This window comes from Oncorhynchus kisutch, unplaced genomic scaffold (genome assembly GCF_002021735.2).
Source record: "Oncorhynchus kisutch isolate 150728-3 unplaced genomic scaffold, Okis_V2 Okis04b-Okis11a_hom, whole genome shotgun sequence".
Classification (NCBI taxonomy): domain Eukaryota; kingdom Metazoa; phylum Chordata; class Actinopteri; order Salmoniformes; family Salmonidae; genus Oncorhynchus; species Oncorhynchus kisutch.
In genome coordinates, this window is record NW_022261981.1 from 10,533,465 (window position 1) to 10,552,904 (window position 19,440).

Consider the following 19,440-nt stretch of genomic DNA (forward strand, 5'->3'; position numbering starts at 1 on the left):
ACCACTAGGCTACTGTCCTCCCCCCTCTAACCACTAGGCTACCTGCTAGGCTACCTGCTAGGCTACCTGCTAGGCTACCTGCCTCCCCCCTCTAACCACTAGGCTACCTGCTAGGCTACCTGCTAGGCTACCTGCTAGGCTACCTGCTAGGCTACCTGCTAGGCTACATGCTAGGCTACATGCTAGGCTACCTGCTAGGCTACATGCTAGGCTACATGCCGCCCCAATAAATACAAATGACGTCTCAATGGGAAATTACCTTTACATTTAAATCACACTACAGAGCTTTTAGAGCTATGGGTTGGATCGAGCCCCAAGACGCTATAAGACAAAAGTGTAAGTCCCCAAATGGCAACGTATTCCCTATATAGTGCACTACATTTGATGAGGGCCAATAGGGCTAGTAATGCACTATATAGGGAATAGGGTGCTATTTGGGTTATACACAAAGATGTACACTTTTTTTTCTACAGTGTCTTTACTTCCAGGTGCTGATAAACTCTGACCTCAGTGCTGCTGAGTTCCATAGTGCTATAAAAGGCTAATCAAACTAATACCACATTAGAATACATCATCTCTAGCAGTGCTTCCTGGGAATGGCAGTCAATGATGAACATAATCCAATAGACCTACAAGAAGATGTTTCTTGGTTTGACAGATTCATTTTTTTTAGCATGTCTTGTTTTTTGTTTACATATTTGACACGTTATTCCCAGCTTGCGATGGAGTTGGAGACGCACAGCGATGAGATCCAGTTGATACGTAGCTAATGGTATGTTCATAGAAGGCATTTGTGAGTTCACTTGAATGTCTATCAACAACAACAAAAACTGTCCAAGAGACCTTGATCCTTTTGTACCGCTGGGGACAGAATGAAATGTCAGGATAGGAAATCAACTCCTTTCACGTCAGACCTACTTGTCTGTCTGTCGAGCGGTGGATCCTCGAGACGGACAAGACTGCATTAATGTACAAATGATCTGGTCCTCTCTCCTCTCTCCTCTCTCTCCCTAAAACATTACATTAATGTATAAATGATCTGGTCCTCTCTCCTCTCTCCCTAAAACATTACATTAATGTATAAATGATCTGGTCCTCTCTCCTCTCTCTCCCTAAAACATTACATTAATGTATAAATGATCTGGTCCTCTCTCTCCCTAAAACATTACATTAATGTATAAATGATCTGGTCCTCTCTCCTCCTAAAACATTACATTAATGTATAAATGATCTGGTCCTCTCTCCTCTCTCTCCCTAAAACATTACATTAATGTAGAAATGATCTGGTCCTCCTCTCCCCTCTCTCCCTAAAACATTACATTAATGTAGAAATGATCTGGTCCTCCTCTCCTCTCTCCCCTCTCTCCCTAAAACATTACATTAATGTATAAATGATCTGGTCCTCCTCTCCTCTCTCCCCTCTCTCCCTAAAACATTACATTAATGTATAAATGATCTGGTCCTCCTCTCCTCTCTCCCCTCTCTCCCTAAAACATTACATTAATGTATAAATGATCTGGTCCTCTCTCCTCTCTCTCCCTAAAACATTACATTAATGTATAAATGATCTGGTCCTCCTCTCCTCTCTCCCCTCTCTCCCTAAAACATTACATTAATGTATAAATGATCTGGTCCTCCTCTCCTCTCTCCCCTCTCTCCCTAAAACATTACATTAATGTATAAATGATCTGGTCCTCTCTCCTCTCTCTCCCTAAAACATTACATTAATGTATAAATGATCTGGTCCTCTCCTCTCTCCTCTCTCTCCCTAAAACATTACATTAATGTATAAATGATCTGGTCCTCTCTCCTCTCTCCCTAAAACATTACATTAATGTATAAATGATCTGGTCCTCTCTCCTCTCTCCCTAAAACATTACATTAATGTATAAATGATCTGGTCCTCCTCTCTCTCCCTAAAACATTACATTAATGTATAAATGATCTGGTCCTCCTCTCTCTCCCTAAAACATTACATTAATGTATAAATGATCTGGTCCTCCTCTCTCTCCCTAAAACATTACATTAATGTATAAATGATCTGGTCCTCTCTCCTCTCTCTCCCTAAAACATTACATTAATGTATAAATGATCTGGTCCTCTCTCCCTAAAACATTACATTAATGTACAAATGATCTGGTCCTCCTCTCCTCTCTCTCCCTAAAACATTACATTAATGTATAAATTATCTGGTCCTCTCTCCTCTCTCCCTAAAACATTACATTAATGTACAAATGATCTGGTCCTCTCTCCTCTCTCTCCCTAAAACATTACATTAATGTATAAATGATCTGGTCCTCTCTCTCCCTAAAACATTACATTAATGTATAAATGATCTGGTCCTCTCTCTCCCTAAAACATTACATTAATGTATAAATGATCTGGTCCTCTCTCTCCCTAAAACATTACATTAATGTATAAATGATCTGGTCCTCTCTCTCCCTAAAACATTACATTCATGTGTAAATGATCTGGTCCTCTCTCCTCTCTCTCCCTAAAACATTACATTAATGTATAAATGATCTGGTCCTCTCTCCTCTCTCTCCCTAAAACATTACATTAATGTATAAATGATCTGGTCCTCTCTCCTCTCTCTCCCTAAAACATTACATTAATGTATAAATGATCTGGTCCTCTCTCCTCTCTCTCCCTAAAACATTACATTAATGTATAAATGATCTGGTCCTCTCTCTCCCTAAAACATTACATTAATGTACAAATGATCTGGTCCTCTCTCCTCTCTCTCCCTAAAACATTACATTAATGTATAAATGATCTGGTCCTCTCTCTCCCTAAAACATTACATTAATGTACAAATGATCTGGTCCTCTCTCCTCTCTCTCCCTAAAACATTACATTAATGTATAAATGATCTGGTCCTCTCTCCCTAAAACATTACATTAATGTATAAATGATCTGGTCCTCTCTCCTCTCTCCCTAAAACATTACATTAATGTACAAATGATCTGGTCCTCTCTCCTCTCTCTCCCTAAAACATTACATTAATGTATAAATGATCTGGTCCTCTCTCCTCTCTCTCCCTAAAACATTACATTAATGTATAAATGATCTGGTCCTCTCTCTCCCTAAAACATTACATTAATGTATAAATGATCTGGTCCTCTCTCTCCCTAAAACATTACATTAATGTATAAATGATCTGGTCCTCTCTCCTCTCTCTCCCTAAAACATTACATTAATGTATAAATGATCAGGTCCTCTCTCCAAGGCTAAAACATTACATTGTTCCAGGGTGATTCCATCAAATGGATTTGACCTAAAAAAGGAGACAGAGACAGAGGATTGATACTAAGGCCGAGATTCAATAAGGAGTCTATTCAATTAAGTATCGTGAAGTTCATCGTTCCCCAGTTGAAATGTTTCTGCTCATTTCACTGTAAACGCTGCATATGTCCTCTCAATCAGAAGTTACCTTTTCATTTTCTAACAATGTGATCTGTAATGCTTCAGCGATGCATATAACATAGAGCCCTAAGGCCTGGATTCAATCTAACTTTATAACCCGACGATACCAGATGCCCACATAGCAGCTGTTTCCTCATTGGCTTATAGGTGGGTACTGTGTTGGAGCCACTGTGTTGGAGCCACTGTGTTGGAGCCGAAGTCACATCGGTGAGCAGCTGCTGTTGTGATCGTTGTCACGGAGCCACACCTGCCCCACTCTCGCGTTAGACGTTCAGAAGGAGAAAGTGTAGTTTTTTTAATAGAAAATAACGAAGGTCATAATTTGAAAATCACTCAACTAATATAATAAGGATTTCTATCAGCACAATGGAGGTGTAGCTTAGAACACATTCCAGTCTTGTAACAAGGCTGCATAGGATTTATACTAATAGGACTAGAAGCATCCGCGTTAGGTATAACAGCCGGGATCTTCACAGCTCCAACACAGTGAAACCTCCGACATGGCCTAACTTAAAACAACAGCACTGCTATTCTGTTGTCTAAGATCTGATTGGATCAAGTCCTCGATCTGTCACATTTGAGTTATAAGTTAAGTTAGGACACACTTTGTATAGCATAGTGTTTTAGGGATATGAAACTGGGGTTGGAGGTTAGGGGTTAGGGTGGAGCTGGGGAGTGGACATGAAGCTGGGGTTAGAGGTTAGGGTGGAGCTGGGTAGTGGACATGAAGCTGGGGTTAGGGGTTAGGGTAGAACTGGGGAGTGGACATGAAGCTGGGGTTAGAGGTTAGAGGTTAGGGTGGAGCTGGGGAGTGGACATGAAGCTGGGGTTAGGGGTTAGGGTGGAGCTGGGGAGTGGACATGAAGCTGGGGTTAGGGGTTAGGGTGGAGCTGGGGAGTGGACATGAAGCTGGGGTTAGGGTGGAGCTGGGGAGTGGACATGAAGCTGGGGTTAGGGTGGAGCTGGGGAGTGGACATGAAGCTGGGGTTAGGGTGGAGCTGGGGAGTGGACATGAAGCTGGGGTTAGGGTGGAGCTGGGGAGTGGACATGAAGCTGAGGTTAGGGGTTAGGGTGGAGCTGGGGAGTGGACATGAAGCTGGGGTTAGGGTGGAACTGGGGAGTGGACATGAAGCTGGGGTTAGGGTGGAACTGGGGAGTGGACATGAAGCTGGGGTTAGGGGTTAGGGTGGAGCTGGGGAGTGGACATGAAGCTGGGGTTAGGGGTTAGGGTAGAACTGGGGAGTGGACATGATGCTGGGGTTAGGTGTATGTAGAGTTAGGGGTTAAAGGTCAGGGGTTAGGTGTATGTAAGGTGAAGGGTTAAAGGTCAGGGGTTACGGTTATAATCATCTTTACCTGGAAGTGGAGTTCCTCAGAATAAGTTCTTACTTTTCTGTGGACAAAAATAAAATGGATAAATTAACCACAGCCTGCATATCACCATCTCTGTACATATATCTATCTGTACATATATACTATATCTACTCATCATGTGGACAAGTCTCAAATCTTACATTGCACTCGACTCAGCAGATATTTCATTTTTTATGAAGGACAATGTCAAAATTGTAAACCACAAAGGAGGTTTTCTAGAGCATTGTGATATGCGGAGGGAAAATGTTTTTGAATGAATGGGTAACGATGTACCAGACTGCTGTGAGTCAGTGTGGTAACGATGTACCAGACTGCTGTGAGTCAGTGTGGTAACGATGGACCAGACTGCTGTGAGTCAGTGTGGTAACGATGGACCAGACTGCTGTGAGTCAGTGTGGTAACGATGGACCAGACTGCTGTGAGTCAGTGTGGTAACGATGCACCAGACTGCTGCCAGTGTTTCAGCCCCTACACCACTTACCGTGTTTACCAGTGTTTCAGCCCCTACACCACTTACCCTGTTAACCAGTGTTTCAGCCCCTACACCACTTACCGTGTTTACCAGTGTTTCAGCCCCTACACCACTTACCCTGTTTACCAGTGTTTCAGCCCCTACACCACTTACCCTGTTTACCAGTGTTTCAGCCCCTACACCACTTACCCTGTTTACCAGTGTTTCAGCCCCTACACCACTTACTGTGTTTACCAGAGTGTTTCAGCCCCTACAACACTTACCCTGTTAACCAGTGTTTCAGCCCCTACACCACTTACCCTGTTTACCAGTGTTTCAGCCCCTACACCACTTACCCTGTTTACCAGAGTGTTTCAGCCCCTACACCACTTACCCTGTTTACCAGTGTTTCAGCCCCTACACCACTTACCCTGTTTACCAGTGTTTCAGCCCCTACAACACTTACCCTGTTTACCAGTGTTTCAGCCCCTACACCACTTACCCTGTTTACCAGTGTTTCAGCCCCTACACCACTTACCCTGTTAACCAGTGTTTCAGCCCCTACACCACTTACCGTGTTTACCAGTGTTTCAGCCCCTACACCACTTACCCTGTTAACCAGTGTTTCAGCCCCTACACCACTTACCCTGTTTACCAGTGTTTCAGCCCCTACACCACTTACCCTGTTTACCAGAGTGTTTCAGCCCCTACACCACTTACCCTGTTTACCAGTGTTTCAGCCCCTACACCGCTTACCCTGTTTACCAGTGTTTCAGCCCCTACACCACTTACCCTGTTTACCAGTGTTTCAGCCCCTACACCACTTACCCTGTTAACCAGTGTTTCAGCCCCTACACCACTTACCGTGTTTACCAGTGTTTCAGCCCCTACACCACTTACCCTGTTAACCAGTGTTTCAGCCCCTACACCACTTACCGTGTTTACCAGTGTTTCAGCCCCTACACCACTTACCCTGTTAACCAGTGTTTCAGCCCCTACACCACTTACCGTGTTTACCAGTGTTTCAGCCCCTACACCACTTACCCTGTTTACCAGTGTTTCAGCCCCTACACCACTTACCCTGTTTACCAGTGTTTCAGCCCCTACACCACTTACCCTGTTTACCAGTGTTTCAGCCCCTACACCACTTACCCTGTTTACCAGTGTTTCAGCCCCTACACCACTTACTGTGTTTACCAGAGTGTTTCAGCCCCTACAACACTTACCCTGTTTACCAGTGTTTCAGCCCCTACACCACTTACCCTGTTTACCAGTGTTTCAGCCCCTACAACACTTACCCTGTTTACCAGTGTTTCAGCCCCTACACCACTTACCCTGTTTACCAGTGTTTCAGCCCCTACACCACTTACCCTGTTAACCAGTGTTTCAGCCCCTACACCACTTACCCTGTTTACCAGTGTTTCAGCCCCTACACCACTTACCCTGTTTACCAGTGTTTCAGCCCCTACACCACTTACCCTGTTAACCAGTGTTTCAGCCCCTACACCACTTACCGTGTTTACCAGTGTTTCAGCCCCTACACCACTTACCCTGTTTACCAGTGTTTCAGCCCCTACACCACTTACCCTGTTAACCAGTGTTTCAGCCCCTACACCACTTACCGTGTTTACCAGTGTTTCAGCCTCGACAAGAAAGCTGAAGTATGATAGACACTGGAGGGAAGACATTCACAGTGATAGGTGCTGTACTGTAGACACCATAGTTGAGCCTCCAGATCACCCTGTCCTGCTGGGATTGTTAGAACAGTGATAGGTGCTGTACTGTAGACACTATAGTTGAGCCTACAGATCACCCTGTCCTGCTGGGATTGTGAGAACAGTGATAGGTGCTGTACTGTAGACACTATAGTTGAGCCTCCAGATAACCCTGTCCTGCTGGCGCTGCTGCCAATACAATGAGATTATATTGTCTTGTGATTTGATATTTGACTGATGTTTTCCGAAATTGATTTGTAGTGTAATTCCTCTGCTCTGTATTGAACCTCTCATCCAACCGTCTGTCCCGAGCTGCTGTAATCCTCCACAGATACAGCTGTGACCCAGAGTCAGACGTCCAGCCTCCTCAGCCAGTTGTTTACCTTCTTCTTGGCCTGTAGCAGCTCCTGGTAGAAAGTAGAGCGGAGGAAGCGGCTGTAGGAATCACTCTTCATCAGCTTGTAGATGTGCTCCTGAAACAGAGAAGGTACATTCCAACCTTACTGTGTACAGACCCACCAATAACCCCAGTCCATTCTAACCCACCAATAACCCCAGTCCATTCTGACCCACCAATAACCCCACTCCATTCTAACTTTACTGTGAACCAACCCACCAATAACCCCAGTCCATTCTAACCGACCAATAACCCCACTCCATTCTAACCCACCAATAACCCCACTCCATTCCAACCTTACTGTGTACAGACCCACCAATAACCCCACTCCATTCCAACCTTACTGTGTACCAACCCACCGATAACCCCAATCCATTCTAACATTACTGTGAACCAACCCACCAATAACCGCACTCCATTCTAACCCACCAATAACCCCACTCCATTCCAACCTTACTGTGTACCAACCCACCAATAACCCCAATCCATTTTACTTACCGTGAACCAACCCATCAATAACCCCACTCCATTCTAACCTTACTGTGTACCAACCCACCAATAACCCCACTCCATTCCAACCTTACTGTGTACCAACCCACCAAAAACCCCACTCCATTCTAACCTTACTGTGTACCAACCCACCAATAACCCCACTCCATTCTAACCTTACTGTGTACCAACCCACCAATAACCCCACTCCATAACAACCTTACTGTGTACCAACCCACCAATAACCCCACTCCATTCCAACCTTACTGCGTACCAACCCACCAATAACCCCACTCCATTCTAACCTTACTGTGTACCAACCCACCAATAACCCCACTCCATTCTAACCTTCCTGTGTACCAACCCACCAATAACCTCACTCCATTCCAACCTTACTGTGTACCAACCCACCAAAACCTCCACTCCATACCAACCTTACTGTGTACCAATCCACCAAAACCCCCACTCCATACCAACCTTACTGTGTACCAACCCACCAATAACCTCACTCCATTCTAACCTTACTGTGTATCAACCCACCAATAACCCCACTCCATTCCAACCCACCAATAACCCCACTCCATTCTAATCTTAATGTGTACCAACCCACCAATAACCCCACTCCATTCTAACCTTACTGTGAACCAACCCACCAATAACCCCACTCCATTATAACCTTGCTGTGTACCAACCCACCAATAACCCCACTCCATTCTAACCTTACTGTGCACCAACCCACCAATAACCCCACTCCATTCTAACCTTACTGTGTACCAACCCACCAATAACCCCACTCCATTCTAACCTTACTGTGTACCAACCCACCAATAACCCCACTCCATTCTAACCTTACTGTGTACCAACCCACCAATAACCCCACTCCATTCTAACCTTACTGTGAACCAACCCATCAATAACCCCACTCCATTCTAACACCTGTCTAAAAATGTGGGCAAAATCAGAATGTGGACAAGAAAGGACGCATGTTAGCACCAGGTATAAACGGGGCCGGAGAGTCACAAAGAAGTAATTAAACAGAACATTGTTCCTATTCAGCTGCAGTATTACTCTCCCCATTCAAAACACCACTTCCTGACTCCTCACAGACCTGTGCGTCCTCGAAGGCGTATCGTCCGGGGTCCTTGACATTCTGTGTGGTCTTGTCATAGCTCTTGGAGTCAACGTTAATGGCACTGGGGGCCCCTGGGGCCAAGAACTCCTGCCAGATCTCCTGGACCCTTGTAGGGACCTCCCGAATCGGCCTCTTCTTCACCTCCTGAACCGCCAGCCAGAACCTGGACCACAGACAGATAAAGGAATGTTAAATACAACAGAACCACAGACAGATACAGGAATGTTAAACATCAACAGAACCACAGACAGATAAAGGAATGTTAAACATCAACAGAACCACAGACAGATAAAGGAATGTTAAACATCAACAGAACCACAGACAGATAAAGGAATGTTAAACAACAGAACCTGGACCACAGACAGATAAAGGAATGCTGAACATCAACAGAACCACAGACAGATAAAGGAATGTTAAACACAACAGAACCACAGACAGATAAAGGAATGTTAAACATCAACAGAACCAGAGACAGATACAGGAATGTTAAACATCAACAGAACCACAGACAGATAAAGGAATGTTAAACAACAGAACCTGGGCCACAGACAGATAAAGGAATGTTAAACAACAGAACCTGGACCACAGACAGATAAAATAATGTTAAACATCAACAGAACCACAGACAGATAAAGGAATGTTAAACAACATAACCTGGACCACAGACAGATAACGGAATGTTAAACATCAACAGAACCACAGACAGATAAAGGAATGTTAAACATCAACAGAACCACAGACAGATAACGGAATGTTAAACATCAACAGAACCACAGACAGATAAAGGAATGTTAAACATCAACAGAACCACAGACAGATAAAGGAATGTTAAACATGTTCACTGGAAGTGAAAAGCGAAATTGTGACGTTACAGGTGACCTATTCCATATAATAACATTGTCAAGTAAATACAAATCTAAATTGAACAGGGTTATGTTCAGGACACAAGTAGGGACAGGATGTATGTGGAAAGGTAGCTTTGTGTACTGACATGATTCCCTCAGCCACTTTCCTTACGAACAAGCCGACACCTACCTAGCAGTTGTTTTGGCGGTGATGGCTGTGAAACCGTGTTAGAGCTGTCCAATCCCATTATACCTAAAGCGGACGTTGCCATTGGCTGCACGGCGTAGCATTAAGATAAAACCCAGCCTCGTTTACAAGTTTTAACACTGGAATGTGAGATGTAATCTACACCTGGATTAGACTGATAGAAATCCTCATTGTTTCCTTTGAATCATTTTCAATTTGAGTCATTATTTTTATATAGAGCCTATGCTTTCTCCGTCTGTATTTCTTACAAGAGTGGGATGGATGTGGCTTAGTGACAATGACCACACGAACAGCTGCTCACCGATTTGACAACTCCATCACAGTTCCACCTCTCGACAACGCCAAAACACCAGCTCTGCTGGGTGAGTATTGATTGAATATTAGTGAAAGTATAAATCAGATATCTGCATCACAGTTCACACTCCAAACTACAGTAATCTGACAGGAAGCTCTTCCACATGTCTACATCTATACACTCCAAACTACAGTAATCTGACAGGAAGCTTTTCCACATGTCTACATCTATACGCTCCAAACTACAGTAATCTGACAGGAAGCTCTTCCACATGTCTACATCTATACGTTCCAAACTACAGTAATCTGACAGGAAGCTTTTCCACATGTCTACATCTATACGCTCCAAACTACAGTAATCTGACAGGAAGCTCTTCCACATGTCTACATCTATACGCTCCAAACTACAGTAATCTGACAGGAAGCTTTTCCACATGTCTACATCTATACGCTCCAAACTACAGTAATCTGACAGGAAGCTTTTCCAGCATGTCAACATCTATACGCTCCAAACTACAGTAATCTGACAGGAAGCTCTTCCAGCATCAAATCAAATCAAATCAAATTTTATTTGTCACATACACATGGTTAGCAGATGTTAATGTGAGTGTAGCGAAATGCTTGTGCTTCTAGTTCCGACAATGCAGTAATAACGAACAAGTAATCTAACTAACAATTCCAAAAAAACTACTGTCTTATACACAGTGTAAGGGGATAAGGAATATGTACATAAGGATATATGAATGAGTGATGGTACAAAGCAGCATAGGCAAGATACAGTAGATGATATCGAGTACAGTATAACATATGAGATGAGTATGTAAACAAAGTGGCATAGTTAAAGTGGCTAGTGATACATGTATTACATAAGGATGCAGTCGATGATATAGAGTACAGTATATACATATGCATATGAGATGAATAATGTAGGGTAAGTAACATTATATAAGGTAGCATTGTTTAAAGTGGCTAGTGATATATTTACATAATTTGCCATCAATTCCCATTATTAAAGTGGCTAGAGTTGAGTCAGTGTCATTGACAGTGTGTTGGCAGCAGCCACTCAATGTTAGTGGTGGCTGTTTAACAGTCTGATGGCCTTGAGATAGAAGCTGTTTTTCAGTCTCTCGGTCACAGCTTTGATGCACCTGTACTGACCTCGCCTTCTGGATGACAGCGGGGTGAACAGGCAGTGGCTCGGGTGGTTGATGTCCTTGATGATCTTTATGGCCTTCCTGTAGCATCGGGTGGTGTAGGTGTCCTGGAGGGCAGGTAGTTTGCCCCCGGTGATGCGTTGTGCAGACCTCACTACCCTCTGGATAGCCTTACGGTTGAGGGCGGTGCAGTTGCCATACCAGGCGGTGATACACCCCGCCAGGATGCTCTCGATTGTGCATCTGTAGAAGTTTGTGAGTGCTTTTGGTGACAAGCCGAATTTCTTCAGCCTCCTGAGGTTGAAGAGGCGCTGCTGCGCCTTCTTCACGATGCTGTCTGTGTGAATGGACCAATTCAGTTTGTCTGTGATGTGTATGCCAAGGAACTTAAAACTTGCTACCCTCTCCACTACTGTTCCATCGATGTGGATAGGGGGGTGTTCCCTCTGCTGTTTCCTGAAGTCCACAATCACCTCCTTAGTTTTGTTGACGTTGAGTGTGAGGTTATTTTCCTGACACCACACTCCGAGGGCCCTCACCTCCTCCCTGTAGGCCGTCTCGTCGTTGTTGGTAATCAAGCCTACCACTGTTGTGTCGTCCGCAAACTTGATGATTGAGTTGGAGGCGTGCGTGGCCACGCAGTCGTGGGTAAACAGGGAGTACAGGAGAGGGCTCAGAACGCACCCTTGTGGGGCCCCAGTGTTGAGGATCAGAGGGGTGGAGATGTTGTTGCCTACCCTCACCACCTGGGGGCGGCCCGTCAGGAAGTCCAGTACCCAGTTGCACAGGGCGGGGTCGAGACCCAGGGTCTCGAGCTTGATGACGAGCTTGGAGGGTACTATGGTGTTGAATGCCGAGCTGTAGTCGATGAACAGCATTCTCACATAGGTATTCCTCTTGTCCAGATGGGTTAGGGCAGTGTGCAGTGTGGTTGAGATTGCATCGTCTGTGGACCTATTTGGGTGGTAAGCAAATTGGAGTGGGTCTAGGGTGTCAGGTAGGGTGGAGGTGATATGGTCCTTGACTAGTCTCTCAAAGCACTTCATGATGACGGATGTGAGTGCTACGGGCGGTAGTCGTTTAGCTCAGTTACCTTAGCTTTCTTGGGAACAGGAACAATGGTGGCCCTCTTGAAGCATGTGGGAACAGCAGACTGGTATAGGGATCCGTAAACACACCGGCCAGCTGGTCTGCGCATGCTCTGAGGGCGCGGCTGGGGATGCCGTCTGGGCCTGCAGCCTTGCGAGGGTTAACACGTTTAAATGTCTTACTCACCTCGGCTGCAGTGAAGGAGAGACCGCATGTTTTCGTTGCAGGCCGTGTCAGTGGCACAGTATTGTCCTCAAAGCGGGCAAAAAAGTTATTTAGTCTGCCTGGGAGCAAGACATCCTGGTCCGTGACTGGGCTGGATTTCTTCCTGTAGTCCGTGATTGACTGTAGACCCTGCCACATGCCTCTTGTGTCTGAGCCGTTGAATTGAGATTCGACTTTGTCTCTGTACTGGCGCTTAGCTTGTTTGATAGCCTTGCGGAGGGAATAGCTGCACTGTTTGTATTCGGTCATGTTACCAGACACCTTGCCCTGATTAAAAGCAGTGGTTCGCGCTTTCAGTTTCACACGAATGCTGCCATCAATCCACGGTTTCTGGTTAGGGAATGTTTTAATCGTTGCTATGGGAACGACATCTTCAACGCACGTTCTAATGAACTCGCACACCGAATCAGCGTATTCGTCAATGTTGTTATCTGACGCAATACGAAACATCTCCCAGTCCACGTGATGGAAGCAGTCTTGGAGTGTGGAGTCAGCTTGGTCGGACCAGCGTTGGACAGACCTCAGCGTGGGAGCCTCTTGTTTTAGTTTCTGTCTGTAGGCAGGGATCAACAAAATGGAGTCGTGGTCAGCTTTTCCGAAAGGGGGGCGGGGCAGGGCCTTATATGCGTCGCGGAAGTTAGAGTAACAATGATCCAAGGTCTTTCCACCCCTGGTTGTGCAATCGATATGCTGATAAAATTTAGGGAGTCTTGTTTTCAGATTAGCCTTGTTAAAATCCCCAGCTACAATGAATGCAGCCTCCGGATAAATTGTTTCCAGTTTGCAGAGAGTTAAATAAAGTTCGTTCAGAGCCATCGATGTGTCTGCTTGGGGGGGATATATACGGCTGTGATTATAATCGAAGAGAATTCTCTTGGTAGATAATGCGGTCTACATTTGATTGTGAGGAATTCTAAATCAGGTGAACAGAAGGATTTGAGTTCCTGTATGTTTCTTTCATAACACCATGTCACGTTGGCCATAAGGCATACGCCCCCACCCCTCTTCTTACCAGAAAGATGTTTGTTTCTGTCGGCGCGATGCGTGGAGAAACCCGTTGGCTGCACCACTTCGGAAAGCGTCTCTCCGGTGAGCCACGTTTCCGTGAAGCAAAGAACATTACAGTCTCTGATGTCCCTCTGGAATGCTACCCTTGCTCGGATTTCATCAACCTTGTTGTCAAGAGACTGGACATTGGCAAGAAGAATGCTAGGGAGTGGTGCACGGTGTGCCCGTCTCCGGAGTCTGACCAGAAGACCGCCTCGTTTCCCTCTCTTTCGGAGTCGTTTTTTGGGTCGCTGCATAGGATCCGCTCCGTTGTACTGTTTGTAAGGCAGAACATAGGATCCGCGTCGCGAAAAACATATTCTTGGTCGTACTGATGGTGAGTTGACGCTGATCTTATATTCAGTAGTTCTTCTCGATTGTATGTAATGAAACCTAAGATGACCTGGGGTACTAATGTAAGAAATAACACGTAAAAAAACAAAAAACTGCATAGTTTCCTAGGACCGCGAAGCGAGGCGGCCATCTCTGTCGGCGCCGGAAGTCAACATCTATACGCTCCAAACTACAGTAATCTGACAGGAAGCTTTTTCAGCATGTCAACATCTATACGCTCCAAACTACAGTAATCTGACAGGAAGCTCTTCCACATGTCTACATCTATACGCTCCAAACTACAGTAATCTGACAGGAAGCTCTTCCACATGTCAACATCTATACGCTCCAAACTACAGTAATCTGACAGGAAGCTCTTCCACATGTCTACATCTATACGCTCCAAACTACAGTAATCTGACAGGAAGCTCTTCCACATGTCTACATCTATACGCTCCAAACTACAGTAATCTGACAGGAAGCTCTTCCACATGTCAACATCTATACGCTCCAAACTACAGTAATCTGACAGGAAGCTCTTCCACATGTCTACATCTATACGCTCCAAACTACAGTAATCTGACAGGAAGCTCTTCCACATGTCTACATCTATACGCTCCAAACTACAGTAATCTGACAGGAAGCTCTTCCACATGTCAACATCTATACGCTCCAAACTACAGTAATCTGACAGGAAGCTTTTCCAGCATGTCAACATCTATACGCTCCAAACTACAGTAATCTGACAGGAAGCTCTTCCACATGTCAACATCTATACGCTCCAAACTACAGTAATCTGACAGGAAGCTTTTCCAGCATGTCAACATCTATACGCTCCAAACTACAGTAATCTGACAGGAAGCTCTTCTAGCATGTCAACATCTATACGCTCCAAACTACAGTAATCTGACAGGAAGCTCTTCCAGCATGTCTACAGTCCTGTAGCAGCATTGGGAATTATGTCCAGCAGAGGGAGCCAGAGAGCAAATTAAATTCTACTACAGGCCAGTTGAAACATGTGTTTATATTCCATAGTAGAGTACTATACTAGACTAGAGTACTAGACTAGAGTATTAGAGTACTAGACTAGAGTATTAGAGTACTAGAATAGAGTATTAGAGTACTGGACTAGAGTATTAGAGTACTGGACTAGAGTATTAGAGTACTAGACTAGAGTACTAGACTAGAGTACTAGACTAGAGTACTAGACTAGAGTACTAGACTAGAGTACTAGACTAGAGTACTAGAGTAGTAGAGTAGACTAGAGTACTAGAGTACTAGAGTACTAGAGTACTAGAGTACTAGAGTACTAGAGTAGTAGAGTAGTAGAGTAGTAGAGTAGTAGAGTAGTAGAGTACTAGACTAGAGTACTAGCGTAAAGTACAGTAATATAGAGTAGAGTAGAAGACTAGAGTACTAGAGTACTAGAGTAGTAGAGTACTAGAGTAGTAGAGTACTAGAGTAGTAGAGTACTAGAGTAGTAGAGTACTAGAGTAGTAGAGTAGTAGAGTACTAGAGTAGTAGAGTACTAGAGTACTAGAGTAGTAGAGTAGTAGAGTAGTAGAGTAGTAGAGTACTAGAGTACTAGAGTACTAGAGTACTAGAGTAGTAGAGTAGTAGAGTAGTAGAGTACTAGAGTAGAAGAGTAGAAGAGTAGAAGAGTAGAAGAGTAGAAGAGTAGAAGAGTAGAAGAGTAGTAGAGTAGTAGCGTAGTAATATAGAGTAGAGTAAAGTACCATAGAGTACTAGCGTAGAGTACAGTAATATAGAGTAGAGTAAAGTACCATAGAGTACTAGCGTAGAGTACAGTAATATAGAGTAGAGTACAGTAATATAGAGTAGAGTACAGTAATATAGAGTAGAGTACAGTACCATAGAGTACAGTACAGTAATATAGAGTAGAGTAAAGTACCATAGAGTACTAGAGTAGAGTACAGTAATATAGAGTAGAGTAGAGTCCATCTTGAATCCAAGATGGCGTAGCAGTAAGTCGTCCTGTCGTGTCGTGTCCCTGTATATTTTGTTTATATTTTGTTTATTTTTCGTTTTTAACATATTTTTCGTTTTTTTTACATATTTTTCGTTTTTTACATAGCTATCCCTTTAAAAACATTTTGCTAAACCTAAGCTTCCAAATACGCTGGATCTTCACAACTAGCTATCTAGCTAAACCGCAACCCCGGATGATTACCCCTGGCTAGCGTTTCCACCCACTTAGCTTGAAGCTAGCCCGGCCTGCGCTACCACCGTAGCATACTCCTGAGCTACAATACCCGGGCCCACGACCGGTCTATCGATGTCACCACATGAAGAGGAATAAACAGACTCACCCCATCGCGACGTCCCCCAAAGGCTAACTCTCTAGCCCTCGCTATCTCCCTGCTTGCTAATTCGGCCTGCTAACTGCTAGCTTGTCCAGCTCCGGTCCGCTAACTGCTACCTTGTCTAGCCCGGGCCTACAAACTGTTAGCTTGTTAGCACAGGCCTGCTAACCGCCTGAATCGCCGCGTCCCAAACGCCCACCGGACCCATATTTACTTTCTATCTCTTTTGATTTTTAATTTGTTTATACCTTCCGGAAACCTGCCTCACCCAATGTGATACGGAATCGCTATTATTTTGTATTTATTTTTAGAACACACTCAAGAACCTCCAGAAGCTAACCAGCTAACTAGCTACAAGCTATTTAGTCATTGTTCGTTTTTTTTTAACCTGGATAACACTCGCCAGTCCAGCTTCCCTTCCCCATCCACCGCTGCCCCCTGGACACTGATCTCTTGGCTACATAGCTGATGCACGCTGGACTGTCCATAAATCACGGTACTCCATTCTGCTTGTTTGTTTTATCTGTTGGCCCCGTTGCCTAGTCTACGCCATTTTACCTGCTGTTGTTGTGCTAGCTGATTAGCTGTTGTCTCACCTACTGTTTTAGCTAGCTTTCCCAATTCAACACCTGTGATTACTGTATGCCTCGCTGTATGTCTCTCTCAAATGTCAATATGCCTTGTATACTGTTGTTCAGGTTAGTTATCATTGTTTTAGTTCACAATGGAGCCCCTAGTTCCACTCTTCATACCCCTGATAACTCCTTTGTCCCACCTCCCACACATGCGGTGACCTCACCCATTACTACCAGCATGTCCAGAGATACAACCTCTCTCATCATCACCCAGTGCCTGGGCTTACCTCCGCTGTACCCGCACCCCACCATACCCCTGTCTGCGCATTATGCCCTGAATATATTCTACCATGCCCAGAAACCTGCTCCTCTTATTCTCTGTCCCCAACGCTCTAGGCGACCAGTTTTGATACTCCTTCTCTGTTCCGCGGGTGATGTGGAGGTAAACCCAGGCCCTGCATGTCCCCAGGCACCCTCATTTGTTGACTTCTGTGTTCGAAAAAGCCTTGGTTTCATGCATGTCAACATCAGAAGCCTCCTCCCTAAGTTTGTCTTACTCACTGCTTTAGCACACTCTGCTAACCCTGATGTCCTTGCTGTGTCTGAATCCTGGCTCAGGAAGGCCACCAAAAATTCAGAGATTTCCATACCCAACTATAACATCTTCCGTCAAGATAGAACTGCCAAAGGGGGAGGAGTTGCAGTTTACTGCAGAGATGGCCTGCAAAGTAATGTCATACTTTCCAGGTCCATACCCAAACAGTTCGAACTACTAATTTTGAAAATTACTCTCTCCAGAAATAAGTCTCTCACGGTTGCCGCCTGCTACCGACCCCCCTCAGCTCCCAGCTGTGCCCTGGACACCATTTGTGAATTGATCGCCCCCCATCTAGCTTCAGAGTTTGTTCTGTTAGGTGACCTAAACTGGGATATGCTTAACACCCCGCCAGTCCTACAATCTAAGCTAGATGCCCTCAATCTCACACAAATCATCAAGGAACCCACCAGGTACAACCCTAACTCTGTAAACAAGGGCACCCTCATAGACGTCATCCTGACCAACTGGCCCTCCAAATACACCTCCGCTGTCTTCAACCAGGATCTCAGCGATCACTGCCTCATTGCCTGTATCCGCTACGGAGCCGCAGTCAAACGACCACCCCTCATCACTGTCAAACGCTCCCTAAAACACTTCTGTGAGCAGGCCTTCCTAATCGACCTGGCCCGGGTATCCTGGAAGGACATTGACCTCATCCCGTCAGTTGAGGATGCCTGGTCATTCTTTAAAAGTAACTTCCTCACCATTTTAGATAAGCATGCTCCGTTCAAAAAATGCAGAACTAAGAACAGATACAGCCCTTGGTTCACCCCAGACCTGACTGCCCTCGACCAGCACAAAAACATCCTGTGGCGGACTGCAATAGCATCGAATAGTCCCCGTGATATGCAACTGTTCAGGGAAGTCCGGAACCAATACACGCAGTCAGTCAGGAAAGCTAAGGCCAGCTTCTTCAGGCAGAAGTTTGCATCCTGTAGCTCCAACTCCAAAAAGTTCTGGGACACTGTGAAGTCCATGGAGAACAAGAGCACCTCCTCCCAGCTGCCCACTGCACTGAGGCTAGGTAACACGGTCACCACTGATAAATCCATGATTATCGAAAACTTCAATAAGCATTTCTCAAAGGCTGGCCATGCCTTCCGCCTGGCTACTTCAACCTCGGCCAACAGCTCCGCCCCCCCCGCAGCTCCTCGCCCAAGCCTCTCCAGGTTCTCCTTTACCCAAATCCAGATAGCAGATGTTCTGAAAGAGCTGCAAAACCTGGACCCGTACAAATCAGCTGGGCTTGACAATCTGGACCCTCTATTTCTGAAACTATCTGCCACCATTGTCGCAACCCCTATTACCAGCCTGTTCAACCTCTCTTTCATCTCGTCTGAGATCCCCAAGGATTGGAAAGCTGCCGCAGTCATCCCCCTCTTCAAAGGGGGAGACACCCTGGACCCAAACTGTTACAGACCTATATCCATCCTGCCCTGCCTATCTAAGGTCTTCGAAAGCCAAGTCAACAAACAGGTCACTGACCATCTCGAATCCCACCGTACCTTCTCCGCTGTGCAATCTGGTTTCCGAGCCGGTCATGGGTGCACCTCAGCCACACTCAAGGTACTAAACGACATCATAACCGCCATCGATAAAAGACAGTACTGTGCAGCCGTCTTCATCGACCTTGCCAAGGCTTTCGACTCTGTCAATCACCATATTCTTATCGGCAGACTCAGTAGCCTCGGTTTTTCGGATGACTGCCTTGCCTGGTTCACCAATTACTTTGCAGACAGAGTTCAGTGTGTCAAATCGGAGGGC

General features: G+C 45.2%; 1 protein-coding gene across 1 annotated transcript in view; it reads right to left on the bottom strand.

Annotated features, from left to right (window-relative positions):
- Window positions 1-3,085: 3,085 nt before the first annotated feature.
- LOC109886751 (regulator of G-protein signaling 7-like) overlaps window positions 3,086-19,440 on the bottom strand; it is a 61,369-nt gene continuing 45,014 nt past the window's right edge. Inside the window, exons 12-15 of the mRNA XM_031813062.1 lie at window positions 8,961-9,147; window positions 7,350-7,439; window positions 4,783-4,819; window positions 3,086-3,277 (exon numbers count right to left, since the gene is read on the bottom strand). Coding sequence (XP_031668922.1) covers window positions 4,799-4,819; window positions 7,350-7,439; window positions 8,961-9,147 — 298 coding nt within the window. The 3' untranslated portion in view covers window positions 3,086-3,277; window positions 4,783-4,798. The remainder of the gene's footprint in view (window positions 3,278-4,782; window positions 4,820-7,349; window positions 7,440-8,960; window positions 9,148-19,440) is intronic.